Source organism: Larus michahellis, chromosome Z (genome assembly GCF_964199755.1).
Source record: "Larus michahellis chromosome Z, bLarMic1.1, whole genome shotgun sequence".
In the NCBI taxonomy this organism is placed as follows: Eukaryota; Metazoa; Chordata; class Aves; order Charadriiformes; family Laridae; genus Larus; species Larus michahellis.
In genome coordinates this window covers 117,873-133,484 of record NC_133930.1, presented here as the reverse complement: position 1 = coordinate 133,484, position 15,612 = coordinate 117,873, and the positions used below count along the sequence as shown (strand labels likewise).

Genomic DNA, 15,612 nt, shown 5'->3' with positions numbered 1-15,612 from the left:
TGATGAACACATAAAGCTACACAGTGCCCTCTCTGTCCCTTTGCATTCACGGAGGAGGGCACTGTTACACCCAGTGGCGATAACGGGCTTTTTAGAAGTATCTGATTTTCTCCGTCCTTTTCCTGTGTCACGGTGTCGGTGCCAGTGCTGCGGTGGAAGGTGGTGGGACCCTCCCTGGCAGCCTCAGACCCAGCATCCTGCTGGAGCAGGAGAGGGGTGACCCTCCTCCCTCCCTCACTCTCCTCTGCCTCCATGGCACGGGCTGAAATCCCCCCTGAGATCCCACGCGTCTGCCTGCCCCTGGCGCTGAGCCGTGTCGCTGGGGGTGATGGCTGTCCCCCTCCCCGGGGAGAGGGACCATCCCAGGAAGCGTGGGGAGATGCTCTGCCCAGCTCAGCGCCGGGGGCTGCCTGGTGAAGGCACAGTTGTACCAAGCGCCGGCCATGGTGTCCCCACCAGCATTGCCCTTCACCCGGGAGCTGGTTCCAAAGCCGCTGGCAGCCGGGAGGGTGCTGCCGTATGGACCCTCAGCAGCAGCAGCCTTGGTCCCTCTGGGCCTGCAGCCGCCAGAGGTGTTAGATGGGGCTGCCAGGTAGGACAACCAAGTCCTCTCATGGTGAGTGCCCCAGGGAATGACCAATGAAGGCAATAACGGTGTTTACAAGTCATGGTTTACATCGCCAGATGCAAAGGCAGGTGTTTTTCCTGTATCTAATACTGGGGGCACCCAGCTGTCTTCTGCAACCCCCAGCGGATCCTCCCTCTTGGTGACAGGACCTTCCAGAAAGCGGGTCCATGGGATCACCCAGCTTCTCTCAGCAAAGTGCTGTCACTCACCAGGGCTTGGCAGAGCCACCACTCTTCTGTGGGGATGGAGAACATCACCCAGCCCAGGCAAAGGGGGCTCAGCACAGAGTGCATTCCACATCTGGGGTGCACTGTAATTGTATCTTTTGCACTTTGTGGACCAATATCTGAGGCCAGGATCAAGGGAGGAGAGGAGAGGAGAGGAGAGGAGAGGAGAGGAGAGGAGAGGAGAGGAGAGGAGAGGAGAGGAGAGGAGATGAAAAAGGGAGAAGACAGAGAAAAGACAGAATGAGACAGAAAGGAAGGGAGGCAGGAAGGAAGGAAGGAAAAGAGAGAAAGAAAGAAAAAACCCAAATCATACTGAGTGCATTTATTCATTTAAAATGAGTATTTTTACTTAATTGGGTGGAGATAGAGAGCGAGAGACTTAAAAACCTGTAGGAAGGTGCCACATGTATTCATTTGCAAATTTCATTCACAGACTAGCTCTTGGAGAACTTACAAAGTCCTTCATTTTATAGAATGTCTGAGCCCCTCGGGAGCAGCACTGTGTACATCATCCGCGTGCAAGGGCTGTACAGCTTCTGTGTGGGTTATCATGCGTGATAATTACTATGGCTGTGCGAGTGCAGAGACGGGCTGACGCCCCCACTGCTGTAACTGCAGGACCCTGCTCCACAGAGCTGCTGGAGATGACCGCTGCTGTCCCACGGTGGCCTGGTGGAGATGACCGCTGCTGTCCCGCAGACTCGGTTGGATTTAGCACAGTGAAAGCTTTTTCCCAGGGTTTAGGTGCCCTACCCTGGCATAATCTTCCAGGTTGGCCAGACCTATGTTTAGCCTTACATGGAGATAACTCCTAGAATAAATGCGGTGAGCTCATTTTGGCCTATGCAAGTCGTTTGCTGGTAGCCCAAGCCCCAGAATTTGGCACACGTAGCAGCTGAGCAGAGGGCCACTGCTGTCACTCGACGTTTGAACTGCATTTGAAGGCCGAGAGGCTGCGAAATTAAAGCAGCCTGGAGACGCCTGCGCTGCTGACTGACCATGCTTCGCTGGTAGCTACCAGGCCTTGGTTTCCTACAAGTCCCCACTGCGTCCTGTACACATTGGCATTTTTGTCCCAAGCTGTAGAGTTATACGCTTCACTTTTTGCCTTCTGATATATTTAGCATAGAGATGGTCAAAACCTTTCTTTTAAGTTTTTGCAGGAAATGTCACCGTTTGAATACCGGGTTTGTTTCAAAATTTTTGAAACAGACATGTTTTTATTAGAAATATATGTATTTATTTCTGCAAGCAGTATTAAATGAGCGGTTACCTCTATGTTATGCATCAGAAACATGATTTTGCTAAAAAATACACATGTAATGGCATTTTGATCACTTCAAAAAAAATGGAAAAAGGCACATTTTTTCCCCAATATTATCTTTTTCAAAGCTATTTATTTTCCATGGGGAAAAATGTTATGTTAACAAATGAGGATCAGTTCTAACCTCGCACTAAGCAGTCACAGCACGTAAGTTTCGACCCCTCCCCTTCGGGGTTTTAAAGTCTCTCTCTCTGTCGCTTTTCTATATTTACATGTAATGCTATAGAGCTAAGTGCATTCCTCTGCCTGCCCCCGCTCCGCAGCCCCTGTGAGACAGGGCCGAACTCGCAGCCCCTGGACAGTGGGGGCTCTTCTACATGACACAACATTTCTGCTCAGCAGCCTGTTTCATTTCGGTGAAGGTGGCTTGTGCCTTTTCTTTGATGGCATCCATGTCCATGTTCTGGATGTTCTGCAGCTGTCCCAGGATAGAGTCCTTGTCCTCCTCCTCCACCTGATCTTCTGCCACCATCTTCTGAAGGTCTTCTGGCAAACCCACGTCATCTCCAGCCATCTGTATTTGATTCTCGTCCAATTCACTCTGATACAAGAGGCAGAAAATAAAAACAGTACATGAGAGTATTTCTGCTACCCCAGGATCTACCAAGGAGTCTCTTTTTTTGCTTGTTTCTTTTAGGGAGAACCAAAACATATGCACAGATTTTTCAGTCAAAGTTTTTAGATGCAGCTTGGGAATTCAGGGGCTCAATCAGCCCCCATACTAGCGCTAAGATTTTTCAGACAATGTCAATTATATTTCTTTGGAGGGTTTCAGTAGTGTCAAAACTGAAGCCCTCCATGCCATTTGCCATTTTAGAAATCTTTGCTGCGTGTGTTAGCTGTGCTAACGTGCTGATACTGCAGGAAGTCCACTAGGAGTTATCTGTCTCCACCAAAGATGTGCTGAATATTCCGCCGAGGCTGTCAGCTCTGCTGCCGTTTGGTCGATGGAGCAACAGCTTTAGAAAAACTGTGTGGCTACGATTCCCCCATTCATTTGTGGGTGGCTATTTTTAGGTATCAGCACTAAACTGAAGCCTTCCTGAAGAAAGATGCATTAAACCTAGGGAAGAATTACTGGAAAAAAGGTCCCCATCTTTCCCAAACCATGTCTAAACTATATCTAGGTCTTTGGATGGCATCTCTTGAGTTGTGATGGCGAGCAGGGGCTGCCTGGCACGTAACCAGAGCAGCGCTGGTGAACGGGGTAACGGGAGGACTTGGGCAACAAAGGAGAGGGTGGAGGTTGGGGGTGAGTCTGAGAAAGCAAAAGGAGAAGGAACTGGTTAAGCAATGAAAGGGCCGGGGTGCAGCTAGCGCTGCACACACTTGCGCCCTGCCTGCCCGCTGAAGCGCTCTGTCAGTGGGGCTATGTCAATTTTTCAAACAATGGCGATTTTGTTCACATTTTGTGGCGGATTCTGATGGATCCAGAGCTCAGAGGAACAGGATATTTTGACACAGTTCACACATCAAAGATAAGCATTAATGCCTCATTACATCTCCAAAATGAAGCATGACAGCAGCAAAGGCCTGATATGAATAAGCAGCAATGCTGTCAGCAGGAGGTGTTTTTGAGAGTGAGAGGGGTCTTGGGTTTGCATGAATGAATGAATGCAAGAATGAATGGGCGGACGTACATGAGCAATGTCTGCGGTTCCAGGCCTTCGCGAGGACGGGCAGACCGGGATGCTTGACTGCATAGCCACTATTTACCCTTACATACATTTGCACAGCTTTACGTTTGCAATAACTCCCCTTTAACCCGATTTCTCCCGCTATCTCTTATGAAAATATGGCGAGGTGTATCATGATTGTTAATACTATCCAGTAAATGTGTGAGGACGTCTCTTGATCCCTTTGGCTAAGGGATCTGCTGTCAGATCCGTGGGAGCTAGAAACAATATCCCCATCGGCAGAAGTTTTCTTTATTGACTGTCCAGCAGGAAAAAATGTGTTAAGCTTTTAATCAGCAAGTGCTGGCTACCAGAGGGGTTAGACCTTTTGAAATTCTCCCAAGTAGCAGGAGAGGATGATAAAAAAAGATACTGGGCTAATTACTGAAAAAGTCCCCCTAAACAGACAACCACACTTGTTCTTTTCTTTAGAACTAGTTATAATTCAAGACATCATCACTGCACGCTACTGCATATTATGTGGAGAGATGCCCATACAGGCACACAAAAGCCACTCTGGCGATGTGAACAACCGTTTGGCACGTTCTTGCACCAAAGCCCCGTGTCCTACTGCCGCCCGAGGTGTGATGCACAGCACAGTTTGGGGGTTCAGAGTGTTCCCTGACCAAAGAAGAACATATTCAGACGCAATCTAAAGCAGCACAGTTCTGGCCAAGTCACCTGCCTCTACCCACTTGGCATTTAGCCTGTCCCTGAACAGACCGAGGATGAGCTTCCGCAGGGTAGGGTTGCTCAACAAGAAGCCAAGAAGCACAGACGATGTGTATGGCTTCTGCTCTTTCTTCTAAAATTTGACAGATCTAGTTCTGTTACTTTGATTTGAAATGGAAATGTAGGATTAAGTTTCTGATTTTACCTGTTGGTTTTGTTTGGTTTGTTTGGTTTATTTAAGTCTGGTGGAAATAAGTTAAAGCTTGTTTTCTCACAAGGAGTGACCAGAAGATTTTCCCACGGGATGTTTTTAAGGTCCGGCTAATGCTGCGAGTGTCCAAGTGCACAGTGGGCCTGCAGCTCCAAGCGCTCGCTTCTGGAAGTCAGGCTGAGAAACGCGGTGCTGGCAAAGCGTGGTGTCGGTGAGCTGCAGGCAGCAGCCTGCCACCAGAGCACAAGCAGGTGCCACCGTCCCAGCACGCACACGCCTGGGGACTGCTACTTGCCTGAGGTCAGACATGGCTCTGACAGTGACAGAGTCACCGCCCTGCCTCAGAATACACTCAGCTTGGACTCAGAGAGCACCCAAACCAGGCAGAACTCATGCACAGGACAGATGGGGCCATGGGCTCTAACAAACCCATATAGAAACCCTCGGGACCCTGGTAAACCTGCGCCGGACTGGGTGGCCTCTCTCCTGATGACTTCAACCTCCATGCTCTCCAGGTCTCTGCAAGTGTTCGGCCACCCTTTTAGCATCTCCGAGAACACAGAAACAACATCTATTCTAGTAAATTAAATATGCCTGGCACTGGTCTCTTGCCCCAAGGCCAGCTGGCCTGGAACAGCCCACTGCGATGCTATTGAACTCTCTCGCCCTACCAAACGGGGTGGTCCCTGTTGGGAATGCCTGTCCCACCTCCCAGACCGGCCCTGGGAACTGCTTGGGAGACTGCCCGGGCCAGAACTGGGTCAGACACTACTCTGACAACTCATCAGCATGGACGATAGGCTCCTACTGCCTGGTCATATTCTTTGACCCTGATTATGCCTCTGATGCGGTCAGACTCAAATACATTCTGTTACAGGTGCAATATAATACTGCGTTCTTTATACATACATGACAAACAGGTGCAAGCAGAAAACAGGTAGTCTAAATATCTGCTTATATGGTCTGACTGCAAACAAAAGAGATCAAAGCTCACAGACTAATCCACAGGGGAGCCAAACTGTTCGCCAGCATCACTGTGTGATGTCCTACTTTCCTTATGTCTAACTTATCCTGTCATAAAATCTACCTATGGCCACGCACAGAGACCCTTAGGTGAATCCCATGATCCATCACCTATAATGTACCAGTTACCTACAAAATCAGAGTTCATCTTGCCTTGACCAGCAAGTGGGACTTTGGTGAGCCACACAGCAGCCCCATACTGACCTATGCCATCTGGGGGCTGCAGGTACCCCACGGGTAGGTACGAGGAGCCACAGGTCGGAAACACCAGCCTCCTGCCCCACAAACACCCCCTTGTCCCATCCCCACACAGGGATCGCAGGGAAGGAGCGTGGAGGCTGCTTGGCCCCCCAGGCACCGCCATGTCTCTGCCCAGACGGGCTCCAAGGAGAACTACATTGCCCCCGGGGTGCAGAAACCCCACTCCAGCTCTTGCCAGGCCCAGTCCTGCCCATAGCTACGCCGCAGCCATGCCGTGCCGTGCCTGGGCAGTCCGAGCCTGGCTGGTTGGCTGGCTCTCCATGCTGGCCCGTGCTTGCCCCCCTGAGGACCACGGTGTCGCTGGGCCCTGCTGCCAGCCCCCTCCCAAGCCGGCGGGACCATGCCCATGGGCCAGGGCACTGCTGGCATCCCCCATCACCGGGACCTTCTCAGGGACCAGTCCTGATCCCGCTGCCTCCTGACAGCCACACTCTGACTCTGTTTTTCCACAGTGGATCCACAGCTGTTTCACCCTGGCCTATTAAGAAAACATTTAGATCAGCAAAAGAATTCTTCCAGTTTAGCAAATACTTGTTTTCAGATACTTATCAAAAGCCTGTATGCTCTGAAGAGCTTCTCCTGAGACAAGTTTCTCTTCCTGCCTGGTCAATATGCGTCCCTGTGTAATGGTTGCATACAAGTAAAAAATCCTTTAATTCTGGAACGGCGCTATTCATTGAATCAAGTCTTGACAATATTCCCATCACAGCACAATAGAGCAAGAGCTGTTTGAGATTACATGACTACATGTCCCTTTCACGGCGAGAAGCTTTCCTTTTCAATGTCTTTAGCAGCGCCTGTTATTGAAAAGACACCTGATTGCATCTGAATACTCTTTCCCTCTAAATACCAGTGAAGGAAACACATCCTGCTGTTCAGTAACTGAGTCTTGCTGAGCAGTGCCCACAGAAGTGCTTTCACTCCAGGAAGGGACCCACCTGCTTGGAGGAGATGACACAGCCCCTTCCTGAGGTGCTAGAAACTCATATAATGCAACCCATCCCCAGCACTTAGAAGAACGGCACTGACGTGGCCATGCTCTGCCAGAGAGCAGTGGCATTTGAGGTGACACGGTGGATATATGTGATGTGGAATGGGTGGTGGAGCCCGTGGGGAGAGGTCACCGTGCTGCAGATGAGGTCTTCGGACAGGGTGGATGGGCCTGTGGTCAGATGTTCCTCTCCTGCATCACAGGCACCATCACCTCAAGCCCCTGTGCTCAGACCTTGCAGAAGTGATTACTGGATCCCAGTTCAGGAAAATGGCAGTAAGCGACTAAAAGAGTTTGGTGCGGGGATTTTTTATTAAAATATTTATTTAGGTATTTATTTAATTTCAAAGAAATGCGTTGTATGGAGGTGATGCATTGAACACTCCAAAGATGAAAAAGTCATCCACAGATCAAATGTCTCATGGCTAAAAACATCTTTCTGATGACAAACCTAAGTTGACAATTCTGTTAATAGGATTAGGTTCATTAGGGGACTGCTTTCTCTTATAAATCTGGCCCAGATAGCACGGAGCTTTAGACTTTGCACTGGAAGGGGGCCCTGCTTAGTCCTGAATTTCATGCTTTCATTTACAGTGTGTTCTAGTGATTGATACTGGTAATATTCAGGGTTCCTATCCCATACCAGGCTACCTGAAATGACTTTCACTTTTCAAAATAATGCATTTTGCTGCTATAATGTTGTATCAGAGAGTTGAATTTTTTTCAGAGACACATGGCGTGTACTTAATAATTTCATTTCCTTCCTGATATAACAGATGTTTTGATAAGGGCTGATGAAAAGAAAACAGACCTTCAGCCAAGAAATGCTATATAAGTAGACAGAAATGCAGAAAGGCATATCCTGCAAAATTTACTTGCAACCGCCGCAAATCAGCAAAGCTAAGTATATGCTTAATATCTTCTTTGACAGCTTAGAGCCCCTCTCCTACCTTGGAGGCGAGCCCCAAAGAGCACGTGGGGTGCACCAAAGTCAAGATGCTGCTGGAGATAGGGCAGGTCACCATGGCACGCTCTGGGTGCGCCAGGGAGACCCGAACACCATCTCAGAACTGGACAAAAGCACTAGGGAAGGGAGACATTCAAAATCACAGAGATACACCCAGCTCCACTGGCTGTTGGTTGAGAGTCGGGCACATAAGTGTCCCAAAACCTTTGAAACCAGCCCTTAAATCTGGGGCCTCGCAGAGCGCGGTGGGGAAATGCTGTTCAGTAGCTGGCTCAGCATATGCCTCCAAAAGGAAAACAAAGCCTAATGATATTTTACTACTCAGCTGCTAATTAAAATGCTGGTGTTTAGAGATTTAGGCTTACAATCCAATCAACCACTCAAAATCTTGTACTTAATTTTTTTTTTTTTGCATAATTAATCTTTCTGTAATTAAACTTGCCCTCAGAATATGTTTTCCTCTTTCTTGTCACAGTGCTGAGCACCCGCGGCCCAGAACAAATGGAGTATTGCACCTGATGGACACAGACGAGCACGGTGGATAATCTGCCCTTGCTCCTTCCACCGCTATAGATGACACTGGCCATGCACTAACATACATATGCGTTTCTCCAGGCCTATCTCCATCTCTTCCAGACGGATACTCTGTCCAGAGGGAATCTGAAGAACGTGGTAAATTTCTCTAGTCTTTTTGACACCAGATCAAAAAGTATCTTTTTGATACTTTTCGGCACCTCCAGTTCATCCCAACGAGCCCGAGGCGTTGCAGGCTCTGCCCAGTTTGCAGGAGAAACGTGGGTTTGGTCACGCCTGGAAGCGTTGGACCACACGGCGCTGGCACGAGCGATTCTACAGAGGGACCTGCAACCATAATAGAGCACCTCTAGGGAGTGAAAAAGAGATCAAAGCTCAAGTGCAAGTACATGTGTGACCTTGATTTCCATCTGCGAAGGACTGACGGGCTAATAATACTTCCATTTAAAGGGGTAATTTGAATGAGAAGCTATAGGTGTAGCAATAACACCTTCATTTCTGAAGATGACAAACTGTCAGATAATTTTAGAAGTCAAACGTCCTTACAGAGAGTTTGTTGATCTGAAATGAGTTGCTATACAGAACCGTATTCACTTCAATTTGCTCTGTTCAACACTGGCACAGTGGGGGGGCAAGTGGGGGTAGTTTAATTGAGGTTTCTCCACACCATTTTTTCCCTTGTTCCCCCCCGCCCCCCCCAGGCCCTGTCTCAAAACATTCTGCCATACTTTTTTAAGACAGCACTTCTCTTTCTTGGAAAGTCAGCTAGCAAGGTTTTGGTTGCAAAACCCATGTTTTTAAAGTTAGAGAAAAGTACCTTTTTCATCCCTGATTATGAACGAAGCCTGCCCGAATGGTTAAATACAGATGGTATAATTTTATCTAAGTCACGAGGTTTGATTCACTTTTCATCCAAATTGTAATTTGCCCTTAGGGTTCAAGCAAACGATTGAGAGTGGTGCAATTTTATGAACGCGGCACTAGAGGGCCCTTGACGGCTCAGGGTTCGAAACAGCATCAAACCAACGCTGTCGAAAAAATACATGATTTACAATTTGTGTTTAGATTATATAATGTTATACATTATAGATGAGCTGGCTTTTATGTCACACCTTATTTCATCCAACTAGAACCAGTATTTGTGTGGATGCTGAGCAGATAAAACCTGCCGAAGGCGTCCAGGCAGCGGATGGCCAGTGAAGGGCACTGCCTGACCCCGGGTACCGGCAGCCTTCCCAGGGCAGGGCCTATGTGTGCAACCTGGCACATTCCTCCTGCAGGTGCTAGAAGATGTGATAGGCACTTCAGGCTCGGACAATGCCTTCACAAGGCTTTTTGTGCTTTTACAAAGCTAAAAATCACAGCTCCTGGGAAGACATTTGAGTCCCAAGGAGGCAGGCGCCCGCAGGCCTCGGGCTGACTTGGTGCCCTGCGGCTGGGTGAGCTCTGCGGCCGTAGTCCTGAAGTACCCCGGGGCATTATTAATTTGTTAGCTGAGCGTATTTTGAATGTGTTGAACTCCCTGTTGACAGGTAATGTCATTACTGCTGCTTAATTAATAGAGACTAGAAAGTGGCATGGAGAGATCTCAACCTTGACTGGGGCCGTCATCCCAGGAGAGAAGAGTCTGGGAAATGCAAGCCATATAGTGCTAGAATATTTTAATTACACTGATATAATAATCAGACTTCTGTCTACCTGGGCCATAAAGGCTCTTAATTTCCTTGGTGTCCAGCAGCTAAATACCTTTGCAGTTTTGTGCCACAGAGCAGCAACCCAGGCCTTTAGTTACACACATCTCAGTTCATCCTATTTGGAAACTGGGTGATACAAAAAAGGCCACCAAAACACAAAGAAGTCCGTATCTTTATGTGGCTGATGAACCAGCAAGCCCCGAGCTCTGCTGGCTGGGGGAGATGGAATGAAAAAGACAGAGCGAGCACAGATCAGATGGTCATAACACCGTCTGCAAAGGGAAAAGCAACCAGAGAACTCCAGGTAACAGCCATTATTTCCAGGAGGCATTTTCTCAAATGATACACTTTCAGCAAGACACTGAAGTCATATTTGACATAACTGTATGCAAAGGATATCTTAATGAAGCTGGAAAAATAAATCTCTTTAGAAATCTTTTACAAGCAATGAAGGAGTGACCAGGCTAAGAGCAGTTTAATAGCACATAAACCACCACCGATCTAAGATTAGTTATTCCTGGGAGAACTCACATGACATTATAACAATCTATGAATAAGGAGCCTACGCAAACCTGAGTCTCCAAAGGCTTTCCAGAAATAAGCTCTTTTCATTACCTACATAGACGCAAGTTCAGGGATGGATGCAACCCAGGTTTTAGCAGAGGGAAGGCTCTCGTTGGTACCACAGGCTATGGGAGCACATGGTCTACTTCTCTGTGTCAGCGTGGAAGGAAGCAGCTCTTGAACTGCAGCAGATGCTCCCTCTGAGAGGGGCTGCGAGAATCTTTCCACTAGATTCATCTACTGAGCAGAGGAAAAAGGATCTAAAGGCAGCAGCCACCAGGGAAAACCACAGCTCCGGCCTCTTCCATTTCTGTACTGAGCTGCAGTGGGGATCCCACTAATGAAGGCGATTTGCCATTTTCAGAACTCTGCATTGGCAGACAGTTTGCTTTAAAATCGGCCATGGAACGAGATGAGATCAGGAACTGCAGGCTTACCTTAGGGAGCCTGTACTTTTCTCTCAGATGAACCCTCAGACAGGCTCGCTCTGCTTTTTTCTGTGCAAACGCTGCATCTCTTTCCATCCTGGAAATCAGAAAAAATATTTCTTCAAGATACTAATAAAATACTTTTTTTTTTTTCACACTGAGCTGAGTTTCTTGGCTGCAAAGAGCTACAGGCAGGAGTTATTCCCAAAGCTGTGAAAGGCACAAAAGGAGCGCTATCAATAAAGGGATGCTTTAGTGGGGATTTTTAAATAAATTGCTTTTATTTATGTGTAAATACAGGGACTTCCTGTACCCCAGGCTTTTTCTCAGAACAGTTCCCTCGAGTGCTGTGAAGAATGAAGGATAAGCCGATACTGCTTGTCTGGAGTTTGTACCTGCACTGGCTGTTATTGCTCACTGTAACAGTGAATAATTCCAGTAAGCAGAACAAAAAAAGTTACGCTTATTCCTTGCTTATTCCACTGGGGCACTTATAGAGCCGCGGAGGCCTGCCAGTGCTCCTGTTCTACAAACGTGACATTCTCAGAGTGTAAAACACACGCCTGCACGGCGGCAGAATGGTCTTTCTGAGTCAGACCAAAAGTTTACCCATCCTGGAGCCCATCTCCAACAGCAGCGGACACTTAGGGAAAGGATTTAGGAAGAGGATAAGCACCCTTATGAAAACTGCCCAGCTTCCAAAAACCAGTGGTGTAGGGTACTGGTGCTGGAAACTGGCTCTACATCATTGTCTTTAATAGCCCTGCACGGCTTCTGTCACCTATGAATTTTCCTGGTCTTTTCTGCATCCATTTGTTGTTTCAGAACATCCTACAGCAATGAATTCCATGGCTTCCCTGTGTAGAAAACTACTTCTTTTATCTGTGATTTGATAAAATGCTTTCGTTAGATTTAAGAACTGTTCAGCACAATTTTTGGTTAGACTACTTATGTATTTATTTGCAAAATGCTTCTCCTCAAAGAATTTTGGTAACATTTGATAATATTCACCTTCTCCCCTTTCCCTTAATTTTTTTTCCCAGAAGCGTTGTCATGGAAATTCTTGGGCAAAATTGATTTTGTTCCAGAATAGGTATTTTGTCACATAAAAGCTACTTGCAAGATGAAATGTTATTTTTCCTCTGTTTCCACAAACGAGTGTTTGAGTTTCTCTCTCTCTCTCTAAAAAAAAAAACCCAAACCAAAAAACTAACCAAACAAAAGTTTCACATTAACTGGAAGTCATCGTAAACTTCTTTCATCCAGTCAAGAGCCTGCGATGTTCAGCACAAACCGTCGCTCCCCCCAGGCTTAACCTCTTGTGGTGCTGGAAGCGAACTGCCCATGGCGGTGCTGGAGACCGCCAGCACCAGCCACCCGCGTGCTCCTGCGCATTACACATTTTCCTGAGAAACAGGAGAACAGGTTTGGGGACACATTTAGATAAATATGCATGCCAGCGTGTGCTGCCTCTTTGAAAGTACTCCAAATGTTCCTATTTCAGTTCCAAACTACTCCCAGAAGGCTCCAGCACTGATTCCCCAACACAGTTCAGTGTGTAAGGCACACATGCCACGCTTGAAAACATTATAGAAATAATTCTTTTTCCGAGTATTTTCCCTATCCCAGGAATCCCGTTTCGCTTCTCTGTCTCGATAAAGCATCTTCCTGCCAGCAGGTGGTTATTTCTCTTTTAAATTACCCTTGACAAAATGCACAGCAAAATGTTCTATATTTTATTCCAAACCAAGTGATACCTATTCAAGGTTTTATGATAGAAATGGCTGCTGCTAAATACAGACCTGGATACCTCAAATTCCGTCAGTCATTAACCTTTCACCTATAATCATCTTACATGAAGGATTTACACAACCATTATGTAATTGACCATTAGAGGAACAGATGCATTTGAGATTTAAAAGTCAATTGTTTTATTTATAATTATGCATGATTTGAACTCCTACATGTTAAGTCCTTTAGTTTACTTCTGTTTTGATAAACACAGCAAGTGGTGCAGACTATCATTACAGACAAAATAAAATTGAGATTTAATCAGCTGAAGAGTTCTACTTTATTTAGTAGATTTTAGAAAAAAAATAACTGAAAATGCAACTACAGAGAATAACAATCTTAATAACAATCTTCAAACTTTTCTCCAGCTCTTTTCTCCATGCATTTAATATAGCACTCATTGCTTTTTCACGTTTGCCATAATAAATGTGGACAAAGAAAAGATTTTGTATTGAAAGTGTACTCCACACCGAGTTCTCAGAGAACAAATCATGCATATTTTAGAATTAACTCCTGCACTACAAACAGTTTTCTACCCATGGAAAAAAAATGATAAATAAAATCGATAGATAAAGTAACAGCCACCAGGGATGCATCCAGCGTATCACGGCGTGGAGACAGCAGGAAAGCGCAGGAGAGCTGCAGGATGGGGGCAGGGGGGAAGGGGGAACATAATATTTTATCATTTCCAGTTGGTGAACTTTTATTTTGGAAAGTCTCTTCAGCAAAGATTCGTCTGCTTTAAAAAAAAAAAAAAAAAAAAAAAAAAAGGGAAGAGAGCTGAATGCTTGGCTTTTTCCTGTGTTATTTAAAGCTACCGAGAATCAGCCCCGTGCTGGTAACAAGGGAACGGGTACTCACTTCTCCTCAACCATTTGCTTTTGATATTCCTCATACTCCTCCCTGGTCATCCCTGCGGCTGCTGCCGGATCAGAAGGAGTGCTTTCTTCTTTGCTTTCTTCCCCTCCACCTCCAAGTCCCAAATTCTTTACCTGGTTGCTCAACATACTTTTCATTAGAAAGGCCATCTTCTCAAGAAAAAACAGGAGCTACAAGAAAACAACTACAAGAAAAGCAAACCAAACCAAAGCTGTTTTCAAAACCAACAATTGTAAGCAAGAGAGTTTCTACAGCCACATCAGCTCTTCAAGGGCACAGTGCTAGTGAAACGTGAATGCCAAAACCAGTTTGTCAGCCATAATCTGGATTAAAGAGTGAACTCCTTAATATCTAGAGGCAGATGGTTCAGATTACTCAAAAAAAATAAATCATTAGATGCAGCTACCTACTTTTTATATTAATACCTTAAGCTAATTGTACGCACACACAAAAATCAATTACAGTGTGCATTTTGACTTCTTCAGTTTTGAAACTCTCAGAGAGATGAAAACATTCCCCGGAACACAACGGATCTGAATTAAAAACCTCGTTGACTAAACGGCCATAGTAAAATTGTAAAATTTGGGCTACTCAGCAGAAAACCCTTTTGGCTTTACACAATCAAGTGAGATTTGAAAACTGGAATTCTTCATTAAGCAGAAAACCCAATCCTTTTTATCCATTAATATTTTATCATGTTGGGCAGAAAGTATATTGAATGATTTTTCTTCATCCACTTCTCATGTGGCTGGTTTGTCTCACAGATGAAGGGGGCACTACTGCTATCATTACTTTTTTTTCCCCAAGAAATTAATCACAAAAAAAGCAAATCTCGTCTTCCTACTTTTCGTTCCTTAGGGTTTATTTCAGCTCTTCCCCGGGCTGTGTCCACGTACATCACTGCTTTGACTGGTGCTGCACAGAATACCTGGTCGTTTTAGTCTTAACTGTCAGTAAAGGAGAAATTAATTTAATTCTATATTTTGTAACACAGCCCTGGTACCTTTCGTTTGTGGATCGCTTGTGTAGGTCCTCATCTTTCCAACCTTTATTCCCGTCATCAGCCTCACCACGTCTGTTCAGCTGAAGATGTGCAGGATCTGCTACCTAGATCATAGACAATTCTGGGAAAGAAAATCATCTGCTGGGTCTCAAAAGGTCATGATTTTGGGGCTTGAGCATTTATCCTACTATGACCGACTGTGCATGCCTTAGTGAAACATTCTGTAATTTTGATTATCTAAATGGTTCTCCCAGCACTCTCATAATTTCACTGAGAGATGGAAGGATTCCAGTTTGCCTAATGCCTTAATCTGTATTAGAGCCTTTCTAATTAAAGCAGACCTGTTACTATTAAAAAAAAAAACAAAACAAAAAAGCAAACAAAAAACCACCAAACAAAAAATCTCCATGACGTTCTGTAATCCTGGTTTATTAGTGATTAAACAAGAAACTTTAAATTTCTTTTTGAGATAGAGTATCACACAGAAGTGCAAACTCCAAATCCGAACAAAACTGCTTTGATATACTAAAAATACCTAGAAAGCATTTTTCTTAAATCAAAATTGGTTTTTATAATCACTGTGCATTTTCAGAACTATTCGTAAGATGCAGGAATTTGTGGGAAGAATCAACTTTTTACATCCAACCAAGTCCAACTTTGATTACCAAAACCTTATTGTTACTTGCCCAAATGGCCAACAGAATGGAGATCACAGACCTTGGATCGCCAATCGGACGTT

General features: G+C 45.6%; 1 protein-coding gene across 1 annotated transcript; it reads right to left on the bottom strand.

The window, feature by feature from the left end:
- Positions 1–1,163: 1,163 nt before the first annotated feature.
- On the bottom strand, positions 1,164–15,320 carry CPLX4 (complexin 4). Its single transcript, XM_074569184.1, has 3 exons — positions 13,853–15,320; positions 11,210–11,297; positions 1,164–2,720 (listed from the first exon to the last, which is right to left on the bottom strand). Exons 1-3 carry the CDS (start codon positions 14,017–14,019, stop codon positions 2,493–2,495), a joined length of 483 nt encoding a protein of 160 aa, XP_074425285.1. The 5' UTR covers positions 14,020–15,320; the 3' UTR covers positions 1,164–2,492.
- Positions 15,321–15,612: the final 292 nt, after the last annotated feature.